We start from the raw sequence: 23,430 nt of genomic DNA, 5'->3' as shown, positions 1-23,430 counted from the left end.
TTTTATACGTTCTCTCGATGAAAAAAAAAACCAGTTAAATATACATCAGTTTTCGCTAAATTAGTATGCGCGGTGCACGTGATTGAACGCTCACTGGTTATCAGCCTTCAGTTTGGATAAAAATGAATCGAAATCGTATTCGTCGTCGTACTGTTGTTGCTCCCATAATTCAGGGAGGATTTCTAAGACGGAACGACTGACGCCCGGTAGGCTAGCATTTTTTGTACCGGCTTCTTGGCCATCCGGTTTCTTTCCCCTGACGTTGTCCAATGAAAACAAGTCCAACAACTGCAAAAAAACATCGGTAATACGGTTTAATAATAACACTGTTCCACAAATTAAATTTTGCTTTCTGTTTTTCAATATTCACTAGGTAATTCTTATAGAGCTTTGTACCCTAAACAAATTGCTGTGTCACCCTCAGTTTTCGAAAAACACGAGTTTTTGTGAAAACGAGGTATTACGCGAAAATTAAAAACATCAGACAGTTTCACTTAACCTTAAAAGATAGAGGAGAGATTCCTGAATATGCTAACATCGATAGTTGTAATATTTTGTGCTTTTCAACGGTTGTAAATGGTCGCCAAAGTTTGAAAAAGTGTCGAAGCACTTTATACGCAACGCTTTTGTATATTTACGGGTTAGCATAATTCAGGAATCTCTCCTCTATCTTTCAAGATTAAGTGGAACTGTCTGATGTTTTTAATTTTCACTTTTGCCCAAAACTGCCCATTTTCACAAAAACTCGTTTTTTTCGAAAACTGAGAATGATACAGCAATTCCATTTTCACTATTCGTGTTTAGGAAACAGAGCTCTACAAGAATCCCCCAGTGGGTACGAAAAAACAAAATTCGTGTCGAACAGTGTAATTCTCTTATCTTACCTGATCGGTAGCCATTGTTTCCAGAGAAGCGTTCTCTGTCGAGATCACGGTGTTCGCCGTGAGAAGCTTGAACTTTTGCAGCCCCATTATTTTCTCCTCCACCGTCGATCTCGTGATAAGCCTGTACACGTTCACCACCTTCTTCTGTCCGATACGATGCGCCCTGTCCATCGCTTGTAGGTCTTTCATAGGGTTCCAATCGTGTTCCACGAATATCACGGTGTCAGCGCCGGTCAGATTCAGTCCGAGTCCGCCGACTTGCGTCGTCAATAAGAGCACGTCTATCGACGGGTCTGCGTTGAAACGCGCGACCACGGAATGCCTTTGCGTGGCTGGTATACTACCGTCGAGACGCAGATACGTGACTGTCGGTAGATGGGTGCGTAACAGATCCTTTTCTACAATATCCAGCATTGCTTTTAATTGACAAAAGATTAACGCTCGATGTTGGCTCACTAATTGCTGCTGCTGCGGCGGTTGGTTATCCGGCGCGCCACCGGCAGTTATGAAATTACGGTTCTGTTGTTGCTGCGGTTGCCCGATACCGCAGTCCAGCAACAACTGCTTCAACGCGGGCAGCTTGGCTCCGTGCTCTATATCGGCCAAAGTAGTCTTTTGCTGTTTCAACGAGTCGCACACCTAAAAATTTTCACATTGTAGAACCGATACGACTAACCATTTCGACATAACCTATACGAACCGTTTGATAGAACGGATGTCGCGGATTGAGTACCAATTTCGGATGATTGCAAACGTTACGCAGATATCGCAATGCTTCGAACACGTGGCCCCCTTGAGGATCGTTCACAGCCGCTGTGCACGATGCACTGGACAACATACTGGCTGAATGTCGGGTACGGAAATCTTCATACAATGTACGTTGCAGCGTGGACAGATCGCAATAATAGTCTTGTGTGATTTTCGGTGGCAAGTCTTGAAGGACATCCTCCTTATTGCGTCTAAGTAAAAATGGCAGAACCTGGTCGAGATAAATTACAAATATTTTTTAGAAGAAATTTTGAACAGTTGAGGAACCAAAGATCTGGTCAATGTGTTAGAGCATCGACTAATGTTAGAAGTAAAGATACCTGTCTATGTAGCGCTTCCATAGCTAGAGCACCTGCTTCTTGTTCCTTGGGCCCAGCTTTCGGTTCCCTGCAGGCTAGAATAGGGCGCGAGTACTTCGCTGCAAATTGTTTCTCGGTGCCCAGAAAACCTGGCATTAGAAAGTCGAACAACGACCATAGCTCGAGCACGTCATTCTGCACCGGTGTGCCCGACAGTATGAGCCTGTGATTCGCGTGCAATCGTTTCGTCGCCTTGGCGCTTTTCGTCTTTCCGTTCTTTATAACGTGGCCTTCGTCTAGCACGCAGTAGTTCCACTGACGTGTTTCGAAGTAGTCGATATCCTTGCGCACTATGTCGTAGCTAGCAACTACCAGTCTATGGTAGGTAACTTTTGGTCGTAGTTTCTCACGTTCGGGTGGCGTGCCAGCGTATTGCAAAACGGAAAGGTGTTTAGCCTCGAAGAATTTCTCCGCCTCGTAGACCCAATGGCCGGTCAGGGTCGGTGGACACACCACCAGACTCGGTGGCGCGTGAGCATTACGATGATGGTCCAAAGCTAGTATGCAAAGCGTTTGTAGCGTTTTACCCAGACCCATATCGTCGCATAGAACTCCGTGCAGTCGATAACGATTCAAAAAGTTCAGCCAGTTCAATCCTTGGCGTTGATAAGAACGCAACTCCGCGGCCACGGGAATTGGCATTTCGGTGTCTGGGATACTCCGTGGATTCAAAAGTTGTTCCAAGAATCGTCGCTCTTGAGCTTTCTTCTCGCTGAAACGAAAACGGTTAAAATTGACTATAGTGAAATTCTCATGAAGTAGCCTTATGGTATAAAAAAAAGTTAACTTTTAGTTGGATAATAAAAATTGACTATAGTGATATTTTAAAATGAAATGACTCGATCGAGGACGTTAGCCCTTTGCACTCCGAATTATATTTCAATTTTGTTACCAGCAGCTCCCAAACGCCTTTAAGTGTTTTATTTGAAATTTATCTGTTGAAATATTTGTTTTATTTGTTGTTGTATTTTGTAATTTTCAAGTGTACGGTATCTCTTTGGTTTGGACTTGAAAAAATGTCGAAAAGGAGCTCCTTGTCGAATCACACTCTCCATAGGAGTGCAAAGGGTTAAAAATGTTTGAAACTCACACTAAATCCGGTGGATCGGTAATGGCGCCAGGGTCGAGTGGTAGAAGTTGCACTAGTGTCGCGAACGTTGCGCTACAGGCTAATCTCACGCATTGATTTTGGTCACTCATGCGGCCTAATAAAGGAACCATAAAGAGCACAGCATATGGAACTATGTTTACGCCTAAACTCTCGACAAGGCACGTCAACGCCTCGGCGGCGCCTTGCCTAATCGAGTCCACCTCGCTCGGCGCTGTCACCGTCATCGAGTACAATTTTTCTCCACCGGTAGCCTCTAGAAGCGGTATTACGCTGCGTGTGATGTGTACTATTACCTGCAATAAATATTAATAACCGAAAAATAGAATTATAGACGAATCAATGACCGAAAGTTTGCTCGAAATATTACTTTTTCTATGTCTAATGTAGCTAACACGGAGATGCATCGCGACGCCATGTGTCTGACAGCCTTGTACGGATGAGCCAATAATTTACACAAACAGGAAAGGCATTCCAAAACGGGGGGCAGTAAAGCTTTGTCGAGGCTCGGGGCCAGAACTTCCAGAACTTGCAAGCCAAAGATCAATTGATTCACTTCCTCTTGAGTATTTTCACGACCGGTGATATTTTCATCCTCTCGCAACAGGTTTGGTAGTATCAGTTCCCAAAGATGTGGCAAACGAGTAGGCAACTGATCACCAAAATGAGTAGCTGTAAAAAAAATACTAATAATGCCTGTACAATGCAATTTGCTGTATTGTGATCGTTGTTTGAACAAACCTATGGCTGTGAGGGCCAAAGTAGCTCCACGGCGACGGGTTCTGGCGGCTTTAGCTTCCGGTTCCTCGCACGCGAGTAATTCCTCCAAAGGAATTTCAGTGGTGGGTGGTCTGCCTGGGCCCCTTCCTCCCCCCAGACCACTGTTCGCGCCCCGATTATAAGCCACTCTCTCAGCGTGTTTCTGTCTATTGCTTAAAGTGAGAATCCCGTCGAAAAGATCCGTATCCGTTTCAGCGTTTACGCGGGGCGTGAATTCAATGTCCGAGCACAGGAATGTACATAAGTTGGTCGATATCTGTGGTAGAAGATCTCGATGAAATTACATTGTTTGCTAGCAAGGACCAGGGATTGTAACCGTAACCCAAACATGATACATTAATACACGTGATCAGAGTATTCTTACATCACGACACTCGATAGGTTAACTCTGGGAACGGATTACAGAAGTGCGTTGTAACCTGCAATTAATTGGGCGTTTGTTGTTTTATCTCTCGCAATAAGTAATTCGACAATTTTCTTTCTCTCCTCCACTCTATCTTTGTGTCTTAGATATGAACTCTTATCTACATAAAAGTTTCAAACAACAAGCGAAAGATAAATAACATTTTGTTGAGTCTTTGAATGAAAACTAGAATCCAAATTACACGCTGATACAGAAAACATGTAAAGTAGAAATTAGTTCAATTTAATTATTCATTCGCAAACAATTCTTCAATTTCTGTTTTCAAAACATGCACTCAATACAGAGGTTATGTTGTAAAGATATTCAATAAATCAGTGTTTTCTTGAGTCAGGTGATGGTTACAATCCCTGAGAAGAATTAGGAACAGGAATTATGTTGTCCTCCGTGTGTACCTTTGCATTGGGGGAGGGTATTCTATCTAGACAAAGTTCAACTAGGTACGACAAATGTTTAGCAGCTAATTTCTGTAGCTCCTCGTTTTCCTCGCGTTTTATAGCCTCCATTAGCGGTTTCACTAACGGATTGAGAGGTTTCGGGGACGGTGGAAGGCAATGCAACATGGTGGCGGCTCCAGCGAGGGCCGCCATTGACATAACGTTGTAGGAGAGCTGTTGCGCTGCCGTGTCAGCAGCGCCGATCTCCAACGCTTTTCGCCTTTCTTCCAGGCTCTCGATCAACTTTGGCTTTAGCTTAATCGTGTTCAGGCTGCCGCCAATGTTTCCGCCCGGTCCCCCGGAGCCTGTCGCATTGCCCATGGCACAAAGCTCTGAAATCGGTTTCCCGGCAAGGCTCGCTATTTGATCGAGCGTCATTACTCCCGATGCATCTGTTTCGATAGGAACAGGTAATTTATAGTGTTTGAGTGTGGCAATGTAATCACGGCTGTCGTGTATTAGCCGTGTGAAAGACGCTGCGATCTCGTCATAGAACACACATTCGTTTAAACACCCCAAGAGTTTGTCCCTTTTAAGCAAACACATGATTATTGTATTATACTAAATCGAAGCGGGGGGTTATTCCATGCCAAATCGGACAATTTTTTGAGCAACATTTAAAAAAAAAAAAAATACTAGGTTCGTTTTATGATAAAACGAAGTGACTCGTAAAAGTGACCGATTTCAGGCGGAATGACCCTAAGATATAAGGATTTCTTTCTATACCTGAGAATGTCCGGTATCGTGGGGCATTTCATGTCGTTCACGGTCGCCCAATGGGACATCGTCAAACCTGCGACGGTGCGTTGCAACGCCGAGCGTGAGTTAAGATGCGCCAGTAATACTTTAGCGTAACAGAGTGCAGGACTAGGTATGTCTGGTGTGTATACAACACCCGGTGCTGGTTGTACCACGTAATGCGAGAGCAATCCTAGCATTCGCGCGGCTCTGCAACGAGCTTGCACCACGTTCGACTTCCTTATATTCTGAGCAACGGTCTCGATCCCGCCGATGTACACTTTCAACTCGGATATCGACTTTGCGTTTCCGCTTAGAGCATTGTTTCCGCCGTTGTTACTAGTCTCCGACTGTCCGTCGCAAGTACCGATAAACTGACTGCTCTTCGTCCCTTTGTTCGGCGAGCTTATGGTCATCAACAGGTTTGGATTGAATGGCACGTGTTCCGGTTGCATAGCAAGGCATAGCCACGTGCTGACGAGGGGACACGCCGCGTGCAATAGCAGCTCGAGATCGCTCTGTACGACTAGATTCTCCCAAACACGTTCGGCTATATCTTGTATGGCAGTTACGTGTTCGATAAGTACACGTTGAAAAACATGACGAAGAGCCTCCTGTAATACAAATCCACCCCCCTCGCCCCATCGTTCCTTTCTATCCTCGGTATGAGCACCGTCGTCCCCGGTTAGCGTCTGTAACGTTTGCAACGTGGCTTTGCGCACGCTCGAACTAGAATGACTAAGAAATGGCCATAACCGTGGCAAAACCTACAATCACATTGTTCAATGTTTAACAGACATAGTAAATTCCACACAGTGATTTAATGGTTTTCGTTGTACAAAGCGATTCTAGTATACATCAGATCAGTATTTACACGCTTTAAAAATTTCAAATTACGATTGCACGTTGAACGGTAATTACTAAAATCACCTTGTATATCGATCGTTACCTGTGACAATGGCTGAGGTGTAAGACACGCACGTGCTGTAGGTAGCGACAGTATAGCAGCTAACAGTCCCATGAAACTATTGCACGCCGCTGCCAGATCGTCCTGTTCGCGTAGAAGTTCCCAAAGACGGATTACAACAGCCTCTAATTCCGATGGTTCTAATAATCGCGGTAGGGCAGATGCAACTGGTATTAGCGCGCTAGCTGCAGCAGCGCCAACATCGTCGACGGGATCGGAAAGACCTTTCATGGTGGCTGGAAAGACTCTCGGTAATATGTCATCCAGTAAATCATCGCGTACAGCGAGTAAATATTTTAACGCAAGCAACGCGCCGTGCCTTGCCTCCCACTCGTCGTGTTCTAAAAGTTTCAGCATGACCGAAAGTATTCCCACGATACCCTTATTTTTCTTATCGTTATCTTTTTGATTTGGCACTAGCAGCAAGAGGGAACCCAGCGCTTGCGCACACGTCTCTCGCACGGGCGCGACGACTTGGTCGGAAACGAAGTCACCGAATCGATCTAACCCCAAAACACACAGTAATCGTAACGCAGCGTCGATTATCCATTGATAGTGACTCTCTTCCATCTCGTCTGCACTCAGATCCCTCGGTTTACCCGCGCCTGTATTAAACGTTAATTAAAAATCGTTTCCCTATTAATTGTCGGTCTTGTTAATTAACGATCGAGGTTTTGTATACCTTTTCCGTGGAGTTTGATCAGTTCCCGTAAAGCAGTCGCGGCTCCGTGCCTCACTTCCCATTTCTGACTAAATAAATCCTGACAGAGATTCTCAGCGAACGACTCGAGAGGCCAGTCTATCACGGAATCTGGCCAGCAACCGGTGCTATCTGGTACCGCGTTTGTCGACTCAGTCTGTGCATTGCAATTAAGGTTCATCTCCGATGAGATCACTTCTTCCAACTTTATCTTTTTACTCAACGACTCGCCGGTGCTATTAACGGGAGATTGAACGTTCGAATTGTTGTGATATTCTTCGTTGCTACGATGATCGTCCGGGTCCCGCGAACGTTGTTTTGAAACCGATTGCCGTGCCTACATTCGCGAAACATCGATCGTTTTAATAAAAAATTTCCAACGATAACGTTCGAATAAGAAAAAAACATATTACCTTGCGTCTAGCTCTGTTCATTTCGCGTCTACTGAGCCCACCGGGTTGCTTCAATGTTTCGCCCACGGACATTTTGGTTTGCGTATTCGTGGTGGACGATAATACAACCGGCGTGAGATCTTCGGCGCTGAATAACTCTGACGTGTCGACGCCCATTAATCGCGGATGAAGGCCCAATTTAGCAGCAATAATTTTTTCCTCCTGATTCGGAAGTGGCATTTGCTCCCCGTCCGCGGCGATCAAATCGTACTCGCTGCCTTCCGATCCGGTGAGATGCGAGCTACGCGCCAACACTTTTTCCATGTCGAAGTCGTCCAAATTTAATCTATTATTTGGTACATGTTTTCTTGTTTCCCCGTCCTCCTCTATTAATCATCGAAGCGTATAAATTGGCGACCAAACATGAACCGTGTATAAGAGGTTAAGTAATTACCTGTACAAGTCTCCTTTTTGATAGGTTGCGGATCCCAAGCGGGAACTTGAGCGAGTATAGCCTGCACCGCTTGCGCGGCTGAAACTCTTGTGTCCCATTGCGGGGACTTCAAGAGAGTCGATACTCTTGCTAATAAATGATGTAAATCGTGCGGATGTAACCTCTGTGCCTCTCCCAATTGTTGCGCGGCGGCTCTTTTAGTCACTGCGTTTGTTCCTGTTTCCAGCAATATGAACAATCTATCCAATCTATGAAACCCATAAACCCATAAATACGTTGCTTAAGAATGAATCCGCATGTCCTATTTAGCTATCATTTTTCAAATTCATCTCGCTATTACATCGAGTCGAAGGTGAAGTTACAAACGTTAGATTAAATGCCAAAAATATGGTGCACACATAATTGATGGAACTAATAATCACAGATAATAGTTTCTAGTACCAGATCGAGAAGTTTTTAATTTAATTTTTATATTATTGCAACTATTATATCAACAAGTATGTTTATATTATTTAAATTAGACTATTATTAACAATGTACCTTGATGTCATGTTTAGACGCGATGTTGATCAATGAACAGCTGTGAAAACCTAAAACCAAAATAAAAGTGTGCATATATATGCTTTCATATATACTATAAAATTACTGAACTTTGACAAACGATTTATGTATATTTATCCATATATTTGGAGGGAATTGATGCAAGAGGTGTGGGTAAGAAATTTAACGAAGTTACTGGTTAAATATATTTTGATTCTGGTTACATATTACAGGGGTACAGTAGGAAGTGCATTTGATGCTCCAGCTGTGCAAAATAAAATGGAGTACAGGAAACGGTAGAATAATTTCCATGTTATTTATCCATTTTTAGACGAAAGGAAGCAATGATCCGAGGTAGCGAAAGGCGATTGTCAAGTCCCGGAACGAAAGTTAGCTGGAGTGAAGTTGATAAGGCGGAGATGATGGATGACATCTACGAAGACGCGTTTTTCGATCGGGTCCAGGGATTCGGTGGACAGAGGTAAGAAGATAATCGGGCATAGTGCAGGTAGCTTTAATTAAAAGAAACTGGATGTAACGTGATATTCGACGTGATGTTGCAAACAAAGGTAATATGGATATATAAATAAATAGCGATACGACGGGCACCTAAACATACCTGATTTTAAAATACAATGTATCGAACCGTTACGCTTCAGCTAACCCGCATAGCCGTTTCCCACTGTATTGATTCTTGGAAAATCACATTACGCTGTGTATTTCGAAAAAGTCGACAGATAGACAGACTATTTGTCAAATTTTTCGGAGAGAAACGCATGTTACAACCATCAAATTTATACTGACAGCCATATTGCAGGGGAACCTGACTTTTGTCCCCCGATTTTCCTCCCATTGGCCGACTCCACGCATCTCGCGGATCGATCAGCCAATCGTCATTTTCTTCGTGCAATGATCGCATCAAATTGCGCATATTTCGTGTACAAAATGGACTTATGCCGCGTACACATGCCCAACGAATGCATTGCTTGTTCCAGAATTAATTTGCACCTTATAATTTAAGAACATCGAACCTATTCGTATCTACTTATTACTATCACTGTCTTCCCCAATCCATCATTTTCCGTAAGTAATAATTTAGTAGTAAAACTTGTCGATACATTTTTGTGCGTATTATCGAAAATTATTCACTAGTTACATACTTTTGTTTTATTTTTCTTCAAAAAATTGGATTCGCATATTTGATGTATCAAAAACATGTTTTTTAAACGATGAACGAGGGATGAGAAACTATAATTAAATAGCTATATCTTTTTAATTGTCTTTATTTCATTTTACAAGTGTTTCAAATTGCTCACATTTCTTGGTTAACTAATGCAATGTAACAGAATCCTATTTTGACTGAATACATCTTTAACAGTAGAGCAATGGTTTAATGGTATTTGTAGTTCCTGTGGTGTCCTGAAAAGCAAAATCAGCAATATTACATTATGACGTTTACCTAAAATAATAGTTTTAAAATGAAATGTTAACTTACTGATACGCAAGTAATTCAAATAATAAGACAGAATCGAGCATCCAACAGCAACTTGGAAAAAGGGAGCTACACCCATCTTTACAGGTTGCATATACTTGTGCTGCCACCGCCAAAAAGCTGAAATTTAACAACAATTCCATTATAAATTATATCCGATGGAAATAATAAATCATTATAACAGAATTGTATGCTAAAGGAATTCGGAAGTTTTCTTATAGAGACACAGAGGTCCTTTTTTTTGTAATAGCTGTAACGAGAAAAAAAAACTTCGGAAGCGATCGTGATCGTTATGCAATTTCAAAGTCAAACTATGGCCACTTCGATAGAGGAAATATGTACCTCGAGATAGCAATCCCATCAATTCACGGGGTCCCTTGTTGCGTCGCATAACCCATGAGCTCAATTCGCCGAGCTTCACTTCCCCGAAGGGAGTGTCAGCTGTAAATACAGTGATTTTCATGATTAATTAATTCCCAATAAAAGAGACTAGCGCGAAGGTTGTATGAAACTTACGTTTTCCGTAATATCGAGCAGGATCGTATGGGCCATGTTTCGCTGGTTCATACTCCGCCGGGTAGTTACCAAATTCCATTTTTTACGTAATTAGGGCGAGGAAGATGTGAGAATGTAATGAACACACGAAGTCGGATGATACCGGGCACGTATCAATGAAAGAACGACATCCGCAGATTACTTTGGCCACAGCGTATGCAAACTATCAAAAATAAAATCCCTAGGTACAAAGTACTAGATTGCAGTTTAAAAAAGTTCGACTAAGACAATATCTGTAATATATAACGCGATATCCAGAACTTATTAACAAAAGGGACTCTAATATACTTTGTTTGGTAAGAAGAAAACCACGTATCTTACGATCCAAATAAATATTATTCTCATGGAAACGTGCCTATAGGGATGTATCTAACAATGAGCGCGAAATTCAAAACGAACGTTACAAGATTGGATCGTTTAGCTTCGCTGAAGAGTATAAATAATTAACTACCATATTTGAAACGTGTAGGTTTCAGGTTCACAGACATTCTTTGATTTAAAAAACTTTATTCATTCTACAAAACAATATATATATATATATATATATATACAATATAAAATTGTTACATTCTCAGGCTTTTAAAATTTCGTTCGTGTAAGGTGGAAGTGAAGAACTATTCAATTTCGAAAATAAAATTTATTAAAGAATGCAGAAGATGTAAGTTATTGTTTTTCGAAACGTTTTATTAAATATATAAAATCCTTCGAATTGGTGAAATTTAAATCGCAATATTAAACTTATTTCTCTGATCGATTTGAACTAACGTACGATACGACGCTACAAATGAAAAGGAAGAATTTCGGTATAAATTTATTAACGATACAATACTAAATTAACAGGTTTCGTCTAAATGTATTAAGTACGGTACGAGCGGGTACTAAAAATAATAATTCTTGTACTTCGGCTTCTACGTAAGCCTATCGAGTAAATTTAAAGTACGTACACCGTAGCAATAATGCAATTAAGTGAATGTAGTTCATATTTGTGCTCGTTGTTAATAACGTTGTTTATCTTTATACAATCTCTATCCTTATTTACTATCACTAGCCTCTAGTGGTCGCTCATCTCCATATATTCTCACAGTACAAAGGTTTGTTCTCCTATTTTCAGGATCGTGGAAACCACCGTTTTTGCACACGAACGACGAAGACGTCTACACGGAAGCGGCGACTTCCTGTTCCATTTCGTGCAGCATATTGTACAAACGTGTCTTCAAGCTGTCTGGCACCGCAGCGCGTGGTAAATGCTCGACGTCACCGGCCGGGTTCGCACACTGTCGCAACATGACCGCCAGAGTGCTGGTGGTGTGCTCCGACATGAGCAGTCCGGGAATTATTATGGTCCCCGACAGAGTCCAGCCGAGAAATATCTTCTCGCACACGATCTGAAATGCCGGTAACAATTACAACTTAATCACACCGTAGGAAACATTGGAATTATACAACGATCAACGTATCGGGCACGCGATGGTGGCGACACTGTTAATTACTTGTAAATTATTGTTCATGACAGGGGACTCGCAGCGCTTGTCCTTCGAGCAGACGGATCTGCAGTCGAAGAAGTCGCAGTCCTCGTGTCTCTCGCAGCTCTTTCTGTCCGACGTCATACGGCTGACGATTGTTTTCGGGAACACGGCGTCCAGGTCGAGGAACTTCAGTTTCTGACCGCCTAGGGGGAGCCCGAAATGGTTGATCTTCACGTCGCATAGGTAGATCGGCTCCGAGAAGTTCGCGTCGAGTTCCTCGAGCAGGTCCAGTATCATCACGGCCAGCTTCAGCCGTTTCGCCCATTCCGGCTTCGAGTCGGAGAGCGCCAGGACCGTGGTGGGCGTCTCGATCGGTCTGACGTACTCGACCGCGTAGAACGTCCCGCACGTGCCGATCAGCTGTGGAAAAATGTCCCTGTCCTCGTAGAGGATGCTCATCAGGTACTCGTTCTCCTGCAACAACGGCCAGAGATTCTCCATCTCGAGCTGCCGTCTGCTCAGCTCGGTCTCGACCCGGTGCGTGCGTAGCCGCGCCAGCCTCTCTAATTGATGCTGCGACAGCGTCACGTTCAGCTTGCTAATGACCAGATCCCTGATCATGGCGCTGAAGTCCTTCTCCGACGGGTAGTGCTTGTTGCCCGCTATGTCTGTCCAGAACAACGTCTCGAACTGCTCCGCCGGTGTCTTCGTCCTGAAATTTCGAAAATCATTATTTGCATTTTGTATCGATTAACACGTTGGCTGCCACATCGAAACCGTGCAATTTTCTACGAGTCCAAAACCTGGATTTTAGACAATTGTAAACTGCATAATTTAAAATTTGTTAAAATTTTAACTTCGTCCTATACAAATTTATTTAACATTTCAATTTCAATTTAATTCCATAGTGGGAAAGTCTTGTCATCCATATATGGTTTTAACGTAACCCAACGCTTCCCGTATTCGCCACCAGAGGGATCACGCCTCTCGCAAGTGTTCCACCCACCTTTCGTTTGTATATATACGCTCCCCGATCGACTATCCAATATCTTCCCTGTCCATTCCTTTCCCATCTTACTTTCACGGGGAATATTTGTGCAATCAATTTCCCCGTAAATCTAGCGTTGAAGAAGAGTTTTATAAAAGTGTTTTTTACGGAAACAGATGGTTTCCAGGGGAAAAAAGTGCTTCGTCATAACGCCGTCGCTGCTGCTGGCGCGGACAGTTCGACCAAACCATTGCTTTGGACGCAATTTATGCGTGGTTAAAAATAACTCCTATGTGTAGGAGACAACTGCTTAATGAGCCTGTGGGAAACAGGTTTCCAAGCGAAATAGCACTCTAATGGTGTCATTAGGGCGTTTCAGGAAATATTGCATACTTCGGAACTTTAAATTTGTTAACTGAAAACTCTACAACAAAACGGTAATTTCCAAGCGTTGGATGATCTATGATGTTGTGTCATCGTTACCCCGAAAGCAATTTGAATGCGAAAGACTATGCTCACCCCAGCGTGTGTTTGATGAGATTATAATTGAACAATATTAATATTATAATTGAATCACTTATATATCGCTCAAAAGTGAGAAAAGTGTGACATTCCTCCAAAGTTTTAAGCAACTATATATATACTGGGTAATTTCATTGTTTCCCCAAATTCCCAAAAAAATCAGTTGCATTTTATTTGGAAAATATATAAATCCAAGTTTTCATCGTTTGAAACGCTCAAAATAGCTGTGCTTCTTTCCTGCTTTGACGCTTTTGGTTTCTTTTTCAGATTTGGGCGTGACTTATTGCGTTATTAAAAAACGATACGCCTAATTACGTTGAGCGGCGCGTGGTATACTGGAAGAAACGAACCTCGAAGCCTTGAAGACGAGCCGTGTTCCTTCCCAGTGTGCAGAGAAGACCGCCTCCTTGCCAGCGTGAAGCGTTTCGCACGCGAGCGAGTGAATCCCCTTTTCCGAGCACAGCGGCTCGCACAGAATTCCGATCGCGGACCCTTTTCTGTGCGTGCTGCACTGAAATGAAAATTACGATCAGTTACTGTGTGAATTAACCATCGGATTACAGAATTGCTTCCAGGTAAGGCGATCGAACATTTCCAGCCTTCAGCAGTGGCGTAACACTCGAATCTCGAGGGCTCCTGACTTCCACAAGATTCTACAAAAAATAATTACACGGGACTTTATATTTATCAAATATAAATATCGATTTGCAAAAAGGTTTCCGACTTCTACAAGATTTTACAAAAAATAATTATTACTATATTTATCAAATATAAATATAGTAATTTATTTAGGAACTATATTTATCAAATATAAATATAGTAATTTATTTAGGAACTATATTTATCAAATATAAATATAGTAATTTATTTAGGGACTATATTTATCAGATATAAATATAGATTTGTAAAAAGACATATTCGAATGACAAAACTTGGTGTAATAAATAAAACTCAAACCGGGCCAAAAACTCTAACAGTGTTGCACACGGGCCCTAGAATCGTTGGTTACGCCACTGGCTCTCGGTGTTCTCTCTCCCGACACTCGTAGATGCAAATGTTATTTTTAATGTGTAACGTTACGCAAGCTTTGCCTTTCTTCCCGATTTATAGTTTCGCAAATCTTTTTTCGCGAAACGTTGCGTCACGTCAAACACTTCCAAAGTATTTTTACGACGAGTCGCGTAAAACTTGTCGCGCGGTTGTCACGAGTCGCGCAAACTTTCGAAACAACGTCTTTCAGCGTGTTATTTCACGATTTTATTTATACAGGATGAAGCATTTCCATGCAAATGTCAAAATGTCTTGGCTGAGATTGATAGTCGTGCGATTTAAATTTTCTTAATTTCTTTATTCGTACTGCTGCAAAGATAACAATTACGATTAAATTCATTGTTAAAACGAATCGTTAAAGTTTACAAAAATTGTTTTCGCTGTAAATAGATCGATATTGTCTAAAATTTCGAACGGAACAATGTATCGTACAGCATTGTTGCATCGCCAAAGAAGAGAAGCCATTATCCTTGAAATCCTGATCTAAAAAAAAAAACAGCAATGTTGCTGTAGTAACTGATATCGTGTAGCTTTCTCAATGAAACGACACAACTTTCATTCGGGACATTTGCATATTCGAGTCGACGCCGAGGCAGATACAGTAAGTCGCAAAATTATCGGCAACAATTGTTTTCGATAAAGCTAGATAAAAAGACAGTACAAGAACTTAAACAGATTCTCACCCTGATCTAGAATCTTTTTTCGAACATATATGATTGCTGTAACCATGGAAACCACGAGAGAATCTTTACTTTTTAGTACGTCTCGGAGCACGCAAGATGGCCGACCATGGTCATATCAGTTTGAAAATATTCCATCAAAAATGTATAAAATATCAACGTCGTTTTATTGTGTTGCTGTGCGTACGACTATGTCGAATCTTTGTTCGTGGTCGGTAGTTTTGCGACCCACTGTATCTGAATCGATCAAGTCCGCACGGGACGCGCGCGTAAAAGTCGCAATTTTAGGGTTAGTTTGCTCGTGAAACCCGGTTATGGCCGATATTACGTTTGAGCTTCGTATAAGTTTGTTTTCTTACGCTCATCGCGACCGCGGGTAAACGGATTCCCGACGTCTGCGTCCGTTTTTCGTTATGTACGTACTTCGTTCTAAAACTCGTTCCGGAATGAAGTAAGGTTATGGCGCGGGCCATACCGCGCGTATACAGTCGACGTGAAGGGTAACGAAGAGGCATCGAGAGACTTTGGCTACGGGAATGTGCTAGTTTCCTTTGTATGCGCGCATATATTTACGTACGTATGTATATACAGGGCGATTATTTCGTTGACGTCGTGTCGAGAATAATTTTCGATTCGAACAGTTTCGCCGTTGTCCCACGTTTGGACGCCCTGTAGACGAGCCGGGGACGTAAGAGGCAACGATAAATTGTCCATTCATAAACGAACTTTTAAACCATTTGCAATCAGGCTCGACACAAAGGGAGGTTACTACAAGGTTATATTTTTCATCTTGGAACCCGTTTACGAGCGACTCCGTGTTTGATCGTAATACGACCAAATGTATCTGTTTCAGTCTGGCGCAATCAGTTACGGCGCGGTATGCGCCAGTGAATATTAACTTCGCGCGTTCATTAAACACTCAATTACATCGATTTAATTGAAAGCATGATATAAACTTCACTCGGCGATCCATCGAACAATTTTATCGTCACGCTTCTTACACGATCGTTAGTACAGTCTACTCTCTGCGATTTTGCAGTCACGCTTGAAAAATTTGACGTGTAACGGAAATTCAAAGGTTTGTTTTCAAAGACGGAACGAACGTTGTTGAATAAATCGATGTTATTCCTTTCTTTATCTCCCAACAGAGATTTACAAGACGAATGCAACGACCCCCGGGTTCAAGCATTTCGTGTAAACCATTATGAAAGTTCCAATAAGTTTTCCGAGCAAGAACTCCCGTCGCGATCTTGTCGTAGATTAGTACAAGAATATTATGATGACTGTGCTGTGTACGACATGATGGAGCGTTGTTTTTTTAACGTATTTTCTGGTATCGGGGGGCATTCCGTTAGGCTACAGTGTAACAAGCGCGTCGGTGGATGCCAGCGACTAATGAAGATACGAAAGTTTGTGCCGCGGTACGCGAGAATAAAACACGAGACGCAACAACATTCATATTAGAAATTAAATTAGAACTTTGGTGCATTATTTTTCGACTAAAATATTTGTCTTCGCGATTGTTCCTCTCGAAACGTTCGTCGGCGGTTCTTAACCTAAGAATGTCACGCCGACTCGAGCGAGCGAAAAACAAACATGGCGGCCATGACAGTTGGAAGTTCCCGTTGGAAAACCGTATAGTTCCGAACAAACGGTACAATTGGCTAGATGGAAACAAATAGTTGTTCGAATATACTAATTGAGGGGGGAAAGAGTTTCGTGGGTGGACGCTCGAGGCGCGTTGCGTTCGAGCTTTTACGTTCGATCCGTGGATGGTTGAGGTACCGCCGGAATGAGAGCAATAAATGTGAATTATCTTCTCGATGCGTGGGTGGGTGGTTGCGTTACGTAGAGCGCGCGAGTGTATTCGCACACGTAGTTCGTTCCGCGTGCGTGCACACGCGTACACCACGGGCCGTGCTCACGATATTTTTAGTTACGTCGTGACCGCCATGATGAGAGGATTTCTCGAGCAGAGGCGGCCGCCATAAGATGCGTGTCACGCGTCTTTATTCACCGTAACGGCCGAGTAACTTATCGGATGTACTTTTCGAAAACCACCGACTCATCGGGGCCAACGTCTATTATGCAAAAACCACGATCGAATACTCGGGTTCTTCTTCTACGATCACGGCCGTGATCGACGCCCAGATATTTAAGTAATTTAAACGAATCTTTTTTTAAAATAGCAAAAATATTTCATCTTCGAATTACGTTGGAAGATTGAACAATTTTAGAGTGGACAGTACCGCGTTCGTTCGACAGCTTAGAAATCATAATCGTGTTATGCGGCTTCGTTGCAGGGGTCGGCAACCTCTCGGGGTCAAGAGCTAAAAAAATTGTAATTCTTCTAAATTGTTTACTGTAATACACTCGAATAGACTAGAGGAAACATTTGTCAAAAGTTATTTTTTCAATTTGTTAATAATTAGATCATTATTTAGAAAGCATTGTTTATTTATATTCGTGATATTAAATATTTATATTATGTTTGAGCAGCATTCGCGAACAGGGACTAATCGACGAGCAACAATATCGTCGAAACAGCATTCAACAGCATTTTTCTATGGCCTCGCGTGCGTTGGATGATGCATTACGTAAACGGTTTCGTTTTTAATATTCCGGCGGGATAGTTGAGAATGGTTGAATGTAATGAGTAGCGACACTAAGCTGGCATTCGACGTCTCGGTACCGCGATGCAGCCAGTCACGATAAATTGAATTTATAACCGCAATCAATGAACTTTTTACACCAGGTGGGGTCGGGGCGAGGAATGTTAATCCACTTACGGTCACCGCGAGATTGAAAATCTCTTAAGCTGTGTTAGGGTGCAAAATTTCCAAACGATCGTAACGAGTGTGGAGAATATATTAAATTGTACTTCTCGAAAAATATTATCCTGTCCCATTTTAAGATATCGTTGCATTTTCCATCTGTTAATATTTTTCTCTATTTTGATTACTTAATGTTCCTTTGTTTACACGCGCCCTCTACATTCAGCATTGCAATTTAAGAAAATACCTTCCTTACCCATTCATGATGTAAATTCTGTATATCTATATCTTGTTTTAAATATTTCTCGTTAACAAATGTATTTCGACTGTTAAAATTATAAAATCTAACCGTTGAAATACTTTTGTCCGTTATAAAACGGTTAGGCATGCTCTATAGTCCAAGTCCAATCACCCCTTTTTTTTCTGCTCGCGATTGTAAAAGTAAGCAGACGGACGTCGAACGTTCCCTCTACGAATCCTGAACAACGTGCAAATTCCCGGAATATTGGGTGTCCTTTACGGTCGCGACCAGTGCAGAGGCCCTCGATAAGTTTGTAAACAGAGCCGGGCACGGTGCACACAGTCTCGTCTCGGTTTTTGTACAGTTTATATATATATATATATATATGTATACATATATATAGGATATATAAGTGGTGCGAAATCGGCACGTATCTCGCGGCTCAGTCTGTTTCGTGAACGTCGCGAGGGCGCGTGCGTGACCGTTTCGTTCCCTGTTCCTTTCTCTACTACCCTCGTTTCGCGTCTCGTGGCATCCCCGTGCGATTCCTCGACGTCGTATATCGCGGGCCGCGTCGACGTAAACGCGATAGGGTTCTGTTCCGTGTGACGGTGGTTCGAAGGGACTCACCACGTTGGATACGTGACGCCATGCCTCGAGGTTCGTGCACATAATACCCCAGTGGAGGAGCAAGTACACGACGAGCAGGAGAGTCGTGGCCAGGAAGACCGTGATCACCTTGTAGTGGTACATGAAACCGGGCAACCGTCGGACGTTCATGATCCTGCGTGCCTCTGCTTCCCTCTCAGGTAGGAAACGACGGGAACACGCGCGCGTAACGCACGTTTGATTATTTTTTTTCTATTCGTACCGGAGCGTCGCGTCGAACCCCGGGGTTCGTCGTACCCTTTCGATGCTTCTTTATTTTTTTTTTTTATTCGGCTCGCGGGTCGTTCGGACGTCGTCGTCGTCCGCGGCGGCGCATCGTGTCCGCCTCGTCTCGTCAACCTATCCTTCGCGCGATCGACTCGTCCGGTTCGTTTCTCGCCGAATATCGTCGCGGATGCACTTTCGTCGACCGACCGGTGCCGTACGGTTGTGCCAATGCGGCATAATCTGCGGCACATGCCAGCGTCGCGACGCCGCGCCTCTCGCGGCGTATCTCTCCGGCGACGCTCGTTGCGCAGGCCCTCGGCGTGCGGGATGGAAACCGTCCACGACGGTCGAATTCGAGCGCCGCGCGACCGCTCTCAGTGCGCCGCGAAGTATTTTACAACGATGGCGGTCCGACCGAGCCTTCGAGACTATTCTAGGTTTGATCGCGGAACCGATTATTTTTGGACGGACCGTTGGCGTCCCACCGAACGTCTCCACGCGATTCGTGACCACCGGCGGAAAATATTTATTCGTAAGGTGTCTCGTGTTTCTTTCGATTATCGAAGTAATTTACGTTTAAAGATTATTCGGCGTAGGTTTTACGTCCACGCGTGGCGTACGTCGTTGCTGTAGCAGTTTTCGTTAACGTATCATTCTCGTGCACACGCACGCTGTAGCTTCTGTGAATGATCAGCATTAACTTCAAACGAATCGAGCTACAGTCGGAACAAAATCACGTTGCCTTCTGAAAATCGTACATTTACTATTCTAGTGGTCCTGTCTCTTTTACCACGACGCAAATTCGTAGACGCGTTTTCCTCTTTCCACGATAAGAGAATCGAGGCGTAAAATCAATCTAGCGGTGATTCATGGCCGGCGAAGCGGTTTGGAACGACCGGTTAATTTTGTACGGACTCTAGCTTTTAAGCTTTTGAGAGGTCCAGCTGGTGCTGCCTCCATTGCTGTACCGTGGGATCGATGTAACAGGATCAGAATCTCTCCCAGAGTCTAGCAAAATGTAATCGTAATACTTTTCGACTTTAACCGTCGGATTTTGGGGTCATGTTCTTGGTCAATTCGACGTATTTTTTTTCTCCCGGACTAATAAATTGACTGCCCACGCGTCGATTTAAAAGGGTCTAGCGCCAAAAATATTGGTACGAGCATGGGAACGTTTAATAGAAACGGACAGCCCCGAGACTTTGTTCGTCGACGTCGAAAAGAATTTATTAACACGACGAATACAAATGGATAAACGTTATTCGCATCCATATTTTATACTTGGTCCACTAGCTTTGAATAAATTCAATAAAGTTAGTTTTATTAGTTTCGAACGAGTAATTTAATTTTAACTTCGTTAAGTTACAGTAGAAATGCTGTATTTCGTGTTTGATATTGTGTTAACCATAACCTACTGAACGTTTGAATTAATTTATCTTGATAATAGAATAATTTAGAACAGTGGTTCGATATTAAATATTTATTTTCACTGCATTATTTGCAAACATTCCTGAACGTTTGAATTAATTTATTTCGATAATAGAATAATTCAGAACAGTAGTTCGATATTAAATATTTATTTTCATTGCATGTATCGTGACAGTACGTTTCTTAGTGATATTTTAAAACATTCATCATGTCGATCAAGTTTCATTATTTGCAAACATTCCATGTTATATGGTCGTGCAGTCTAACATTGGTAGATTTAATATCAGAACGTACTAAAATTACCCAACGCGAGTTTATCAAAGTTCTTGAACTTATTCCCAATTCTACGCGCTTTATATTTAGCCAAAGATACTGCAAGCTAATATTTGACTTCCTAATGGGATCCCCGCTATCAACAGCTTTATCGAACATTGTTCCAGAGGAAATCAAGAATAAGGCTTTATCTTTGCTTCCAAAATTTCTTTCCTGAAGATACGCGAATGCAATGTTATTAGCAAAACATAAATCAAACATAGATAATATTTTTCTTTAAATTTTTAAATCATACATCGTACGAGGCATCTTCTTTGAAGAATTAAGGTTATTGTAACTTCCTAAATATTGAATATTTCTCCAAGGAAAAAATTGTGAATACAGTCTGAATATATACGTTCAAATTTAATAGAAAAATATTTAATCGCGTGACCCCAAAAAATTCCAAAGAATCATCGATACATTGCGTTAACACGTTCAAAACCTAAAAGTGAAAACTTCTCAATCTCGAGATTAATTTTCTCAGTCCCCTAGCGGAGTAACCTGCCATTAAAGCGTCAAAAGGTAGATGGCTGTACCGTTTGCGCCCCTCAGTTTATTTCCAACGCCGTAAAGATCAACGTTTTCGATCGCGAAGTACCCGCCGTCGAGGACGTCATCGCCGCGAAGCACCACCGTAGCCGCATTTAGACCCGGGTTCGCCAGCCAAGCGTTACGTTTCCCCACCCCGGGGTGTACGGGACGCGCCGTGGTCGTGCGATAGGACACGGTCGTGTCCCGGTGGGGCCGGCGATTCGCGGGCAGTTTCCAAATCGCGCGCGTATCGCGAAAGAGGGACGCACCTGCACGCCGAACTGCTCGGCGCGCAGCTGCGACCTTCGACGCCCTTGTGCCGGCGAACGTGCAGCGCGACGCTCGTCCTCGTCATTTTTACGTCGTACGTACGCACGGTCGCGCGCGCCCGGTGCCCAATCCGTGCGGATCCCGGATCGTCCCCGGATTCAGTTGATCGTCGGTGCCGTTCGAACGTGGATTTGCTTCTCGCACCGGAACGTCGACACCGGTGCCAGACGCGTGTCGCGAAAAGTGGTGGAGTTCCGTCGACAAGAGGGTACGGCCGCTAACGACTCGGTCGGTGCCCCCCGTGAGCGTCTGCCCTGGAAGGGGCAACGGCGAAAGGATTGCCCGACGGAAGGACGGTGAGTGCCCGCGTGCGTCTTCCACCGTTTGTTTACCCCCGCTGCGAGAACGGGGATCGCGTACATGCGCGACGGACTTTAATCCCCGTGCACTCCGCGAACCTTTTCGATGCCAGGACATTATTAATCGCTTTGCTTCCCTCGGCGTAACGAGTGGAAGTATCGATTTTATTTATCGACGACAGTCGACGTTTCCGAACTCGTCGAACGATTGAGGTTAGACGGTTAGAGAATGTCAAGATTAACAGTATACACTACTTTACATTGAGATGTTTAACACGTTCACTGCAAAATTTAAATTCTTATTTTACAACATCGTAACCTACATAACCTAAAATTTGGTTTCGTAACCTTGTTACTTGTTACTAGTATCATAGTGGTAAATCCTGTCACTCATATATTGACGTGGCAATGAAAGTGTTGAGGGTTTGTGTTCGAACGAATTAAAAGTAAAATGTGTCAACGATCGGTGCCACGTTGGAAAAACACCGGTTCTCGTCCCGATCACCGAAGTTAAGCAACGTTGGGCGCGGACAGTACCAAAACGATTAACCGTTACGGTACACCGCGTATTGTTGGCACTTATTGCTTTTATTATATTATACTGTTTATATTACGCCTCTATCGGTTTTGTAATTGCATCGTAAAGCAAATGCACCCGGGAGTTCCGAAGTGAACTTGCTGTGCTCGACGTGTAGTTACACTTTCGGTTATTTGTTATTCTCACAGCGTGCAATGCAGAGTCTGTGTGTGTGTTTGGATGACTCCGTAGTTTGTTTTAGCATAGATGGATCGTATCTCGTGCTGGTAAAGATACGATCTCAAACTAGGAACCACGAAATTAATAATTTGTTTTTGACAAGAACATTGAATTAATTTTGACGATGAGGCCAGTGTACGGTGATTAACAGTGAACATTGACATTTTCTTTCGCATTTCTTTTCGTGTTTACATAAATTCAAAAACAATTTATAAATAACGCGAGAAACGAAGTGTATTTTTCGCGCGTACTATTACTCCCGGCGTTACGAAACAATTATCTCGATGCGTATCGCCGGTGACATTTGTTTAGGTAAGGTTTTACCATTATCGCATCGCGAACGGTATTGTGGCCGCGAGAGGAAACATGGCGGCGATCGGCGGTAGCCAAGTGAATCAGAGTCTCGAAAGGGACGAATCACGCGTTATTTCTGTTTACAGTGGACCCGTGTATCTTGCAACGCGACAATGCGTGCTAATTGCATTTTTGTCCTTTGGGTCGCGTGATTTCTGTTGAAATTAACAGCGTTTCGTTACCAAAGACGCTACGAGAGGGAGCGTATCGAATCGGTAGTAAAA

The 23,430-nt window shown here is 43.0% G+C and overlaps 4 protein-coding genes across 5 annotated transcripts in view; 1 reads left to right on the top strand and 3 right to left on the bottom strand.

The window, feature by feature from the left end:
• Positions 1 to 34: 34 nt before the first annotated feature.
• On the bottom strand, positions 35 to 9,328 carry LOC122395004 (TATA-binding protein-associated factor 172). The gene is made up of 15 exons (XM_043392270.1): positions 9,168 to 9,328; positions 8,549 to 8,598; positions 8,009 to 8,256; positions 7,576 to 7,940; positions 7,145 to 7,499; positions 6,445 to 7,067; positions 5,484 to 6,262; positions 4,716 to 5,286; positions 3,861 to 4,155; positions 3,490 to 3,791; positions 3,102 to 3,415; positions 1,973 to 2,723; positions 1,585 to 1,863; positions 885 to 1,523; positions 35 to 288 (listed from the first exon to the last, which is right to left on the bottom strand). Exons 2-15 carry the CDS (start codon positions 8,557 to 8,559, stop codon positions 91 to 93), a joined length of 5,730 nt encoding a protein of 1,909 aa, XP_043248205.1. The 5' UTR covers positions 8,560 to 8,598; positions 9,168 to 9,328; the 3' UTR covers positions 35 to 90.
• Positions 9,329 to 9,815: 487 nt separating this feature from the next.
• Positions 9,816 to 10,760, bottom strand: LOC122395160 (putative ATP synthase subunit f, mitochondrial). Its single transcript, XM_043392535.1, has 4 exons — positions 10,557 to 10,760; positions 10,383 to 10,481; positions 10,044 to 10,160; positions 9,816 to 9,967 (listed from the first exon to the last, which is right to left on the bottom strand). Exons 1-4 carry the CDS (start codon positions 10,633 to 10,635, stop codon positions 9,939 to 9,941), a joined length of 324 nt encoding a protein of 107 aa, XP_043248470.1. The 5' UTR covers positions 10,636 to 10,760; the 3' UTR covers positions 9,816 to 9,938.
• A 441-nt stretch (positions 10,761 to 11,201) lies between these two features.
• Positions 11,202 to 19,524, bottom strand: LOC122395258 (divergent protein kinase domain 1C). Its single transcript, XM_043392702.1, has 4 exons — positions 18,947 to 19,524; positions 13,922 to 14,082; positions 12,086 to 12,773; positions 11,202 to 11,980 (listed from the first exon to the last, which is right to left on the bottom strand). Exons 1-4 carry the CDS (start codon positions 19,094 to 19,096, stop codon positions 11,750 to 11,752), a joined length of 1,230 nt encoding a protein of 409 aa, XP_043248637.1. The 5' UTR covers positions 19,097 to 19,524; the 3' UTR covers positions 11,202 to 11,749.
• The window catches only part of LOC122395255 (glycogen-binding subunit 76A), a 72,858-nt gene continuing 68,449 nt past the window's right edge, over positions 19,022 to 23,430 (top strand). The window contains exon 1 of one of the 2 annotated variants that reach the window (XM_043392696.1): positions 19,022 to 19,125. The gene's annotated coding sequence lies outside the window, so the exon portion shown is untranslated. Of the gene's footprint in view, positions 19,126 to 20,713; positions 22,093 to 23,430 lie in introns of those variants that run through there. The other variant, XM_043392694.1, reaches the window with a different exon arrangement.

Source organism: Colletes gigas, unplaced genomic scaffold (assembly GCF_013123115.1).
Source record: "Colletes gigas isolate AHSC1104 unplaced genomic scaffold, ASM1312311v1 Colletes_gigas_Sc00005, whole genome shotgun sequence".
Lineage (NCBI taxonomy): Eukaryota > Metazoa > Arthropoda > Insecta > Hymenoptera > Colletidae > Colletes > Colletes gigas.
The sequence above is the reverse complement of the archived record's forward strand: the minus strand, read 5'-3'. Positions and strand labels throughout refer to the sequence as shown.

Excerpts from the sequence above, each read along its gene's own strand:
- LOC122395004 (XM_043392270.1), bottom strand. Across the intron at positions 6,263-6,444 it reads CACCTCAGCCATTGTCACAG|GTTTTGCCACGGTTATGGCC; the intron begins GTAACGATCGAT and ends ATGTGATTGTAG. Across the intron at positions 289-884 it reads AAACAATGGCTACCGATCAG|TTGTTGGACTTGTTTTCATT; the intron begins GTAAGATAAGAG and ends GTTTTTTTGCAG.
- LOC122395258 (XM_043392702.1), bottom strand. The coding sequence starts at position 19,096 with ATGAACGTCCGACGGTTGCCCGGTTTCATGTACCACTACAAGGTGATC. Across the intron at positions 14,083-18,946 it reads GGCGTCACGTATCCAACGTG|TGCAGCACGCACAGAAAAGG; the intron begins GTGAGTCCCTTC and ends TTTTCATTTCAG. Across the intron at positions 12,774-13,921 it reads CTCGTCTTCAAGGCTTCGAG|GACGAAGACACCGGCGGAGC; the intron begins GTTCGTTTCTTC and ends TCGAAATTTCAG.
- LOC122395160 (XM_043392535.1), bottom strand. The coding sequence starts at position 10,635 with ATGGAATTTGGTAACTACCCGGCGGAGTATGAACCAGCGAAACATGGC. Across the intron at positions 10,482-10,556 it reads TGCTCGATATTACGGAAAAC|CTGACACTCCCTTCGGGGAA; the intron begins GTAAGTTTCATA and ends CTGTATTTACAG. Across the intron at positions 10,161-10,382 it reads GATGGGATTGCTATCTCGAG|CTTTTTGGCGGTGGCAGCAC; the intron begins GTACATATTTCC and ends GTTAAATTTCAG.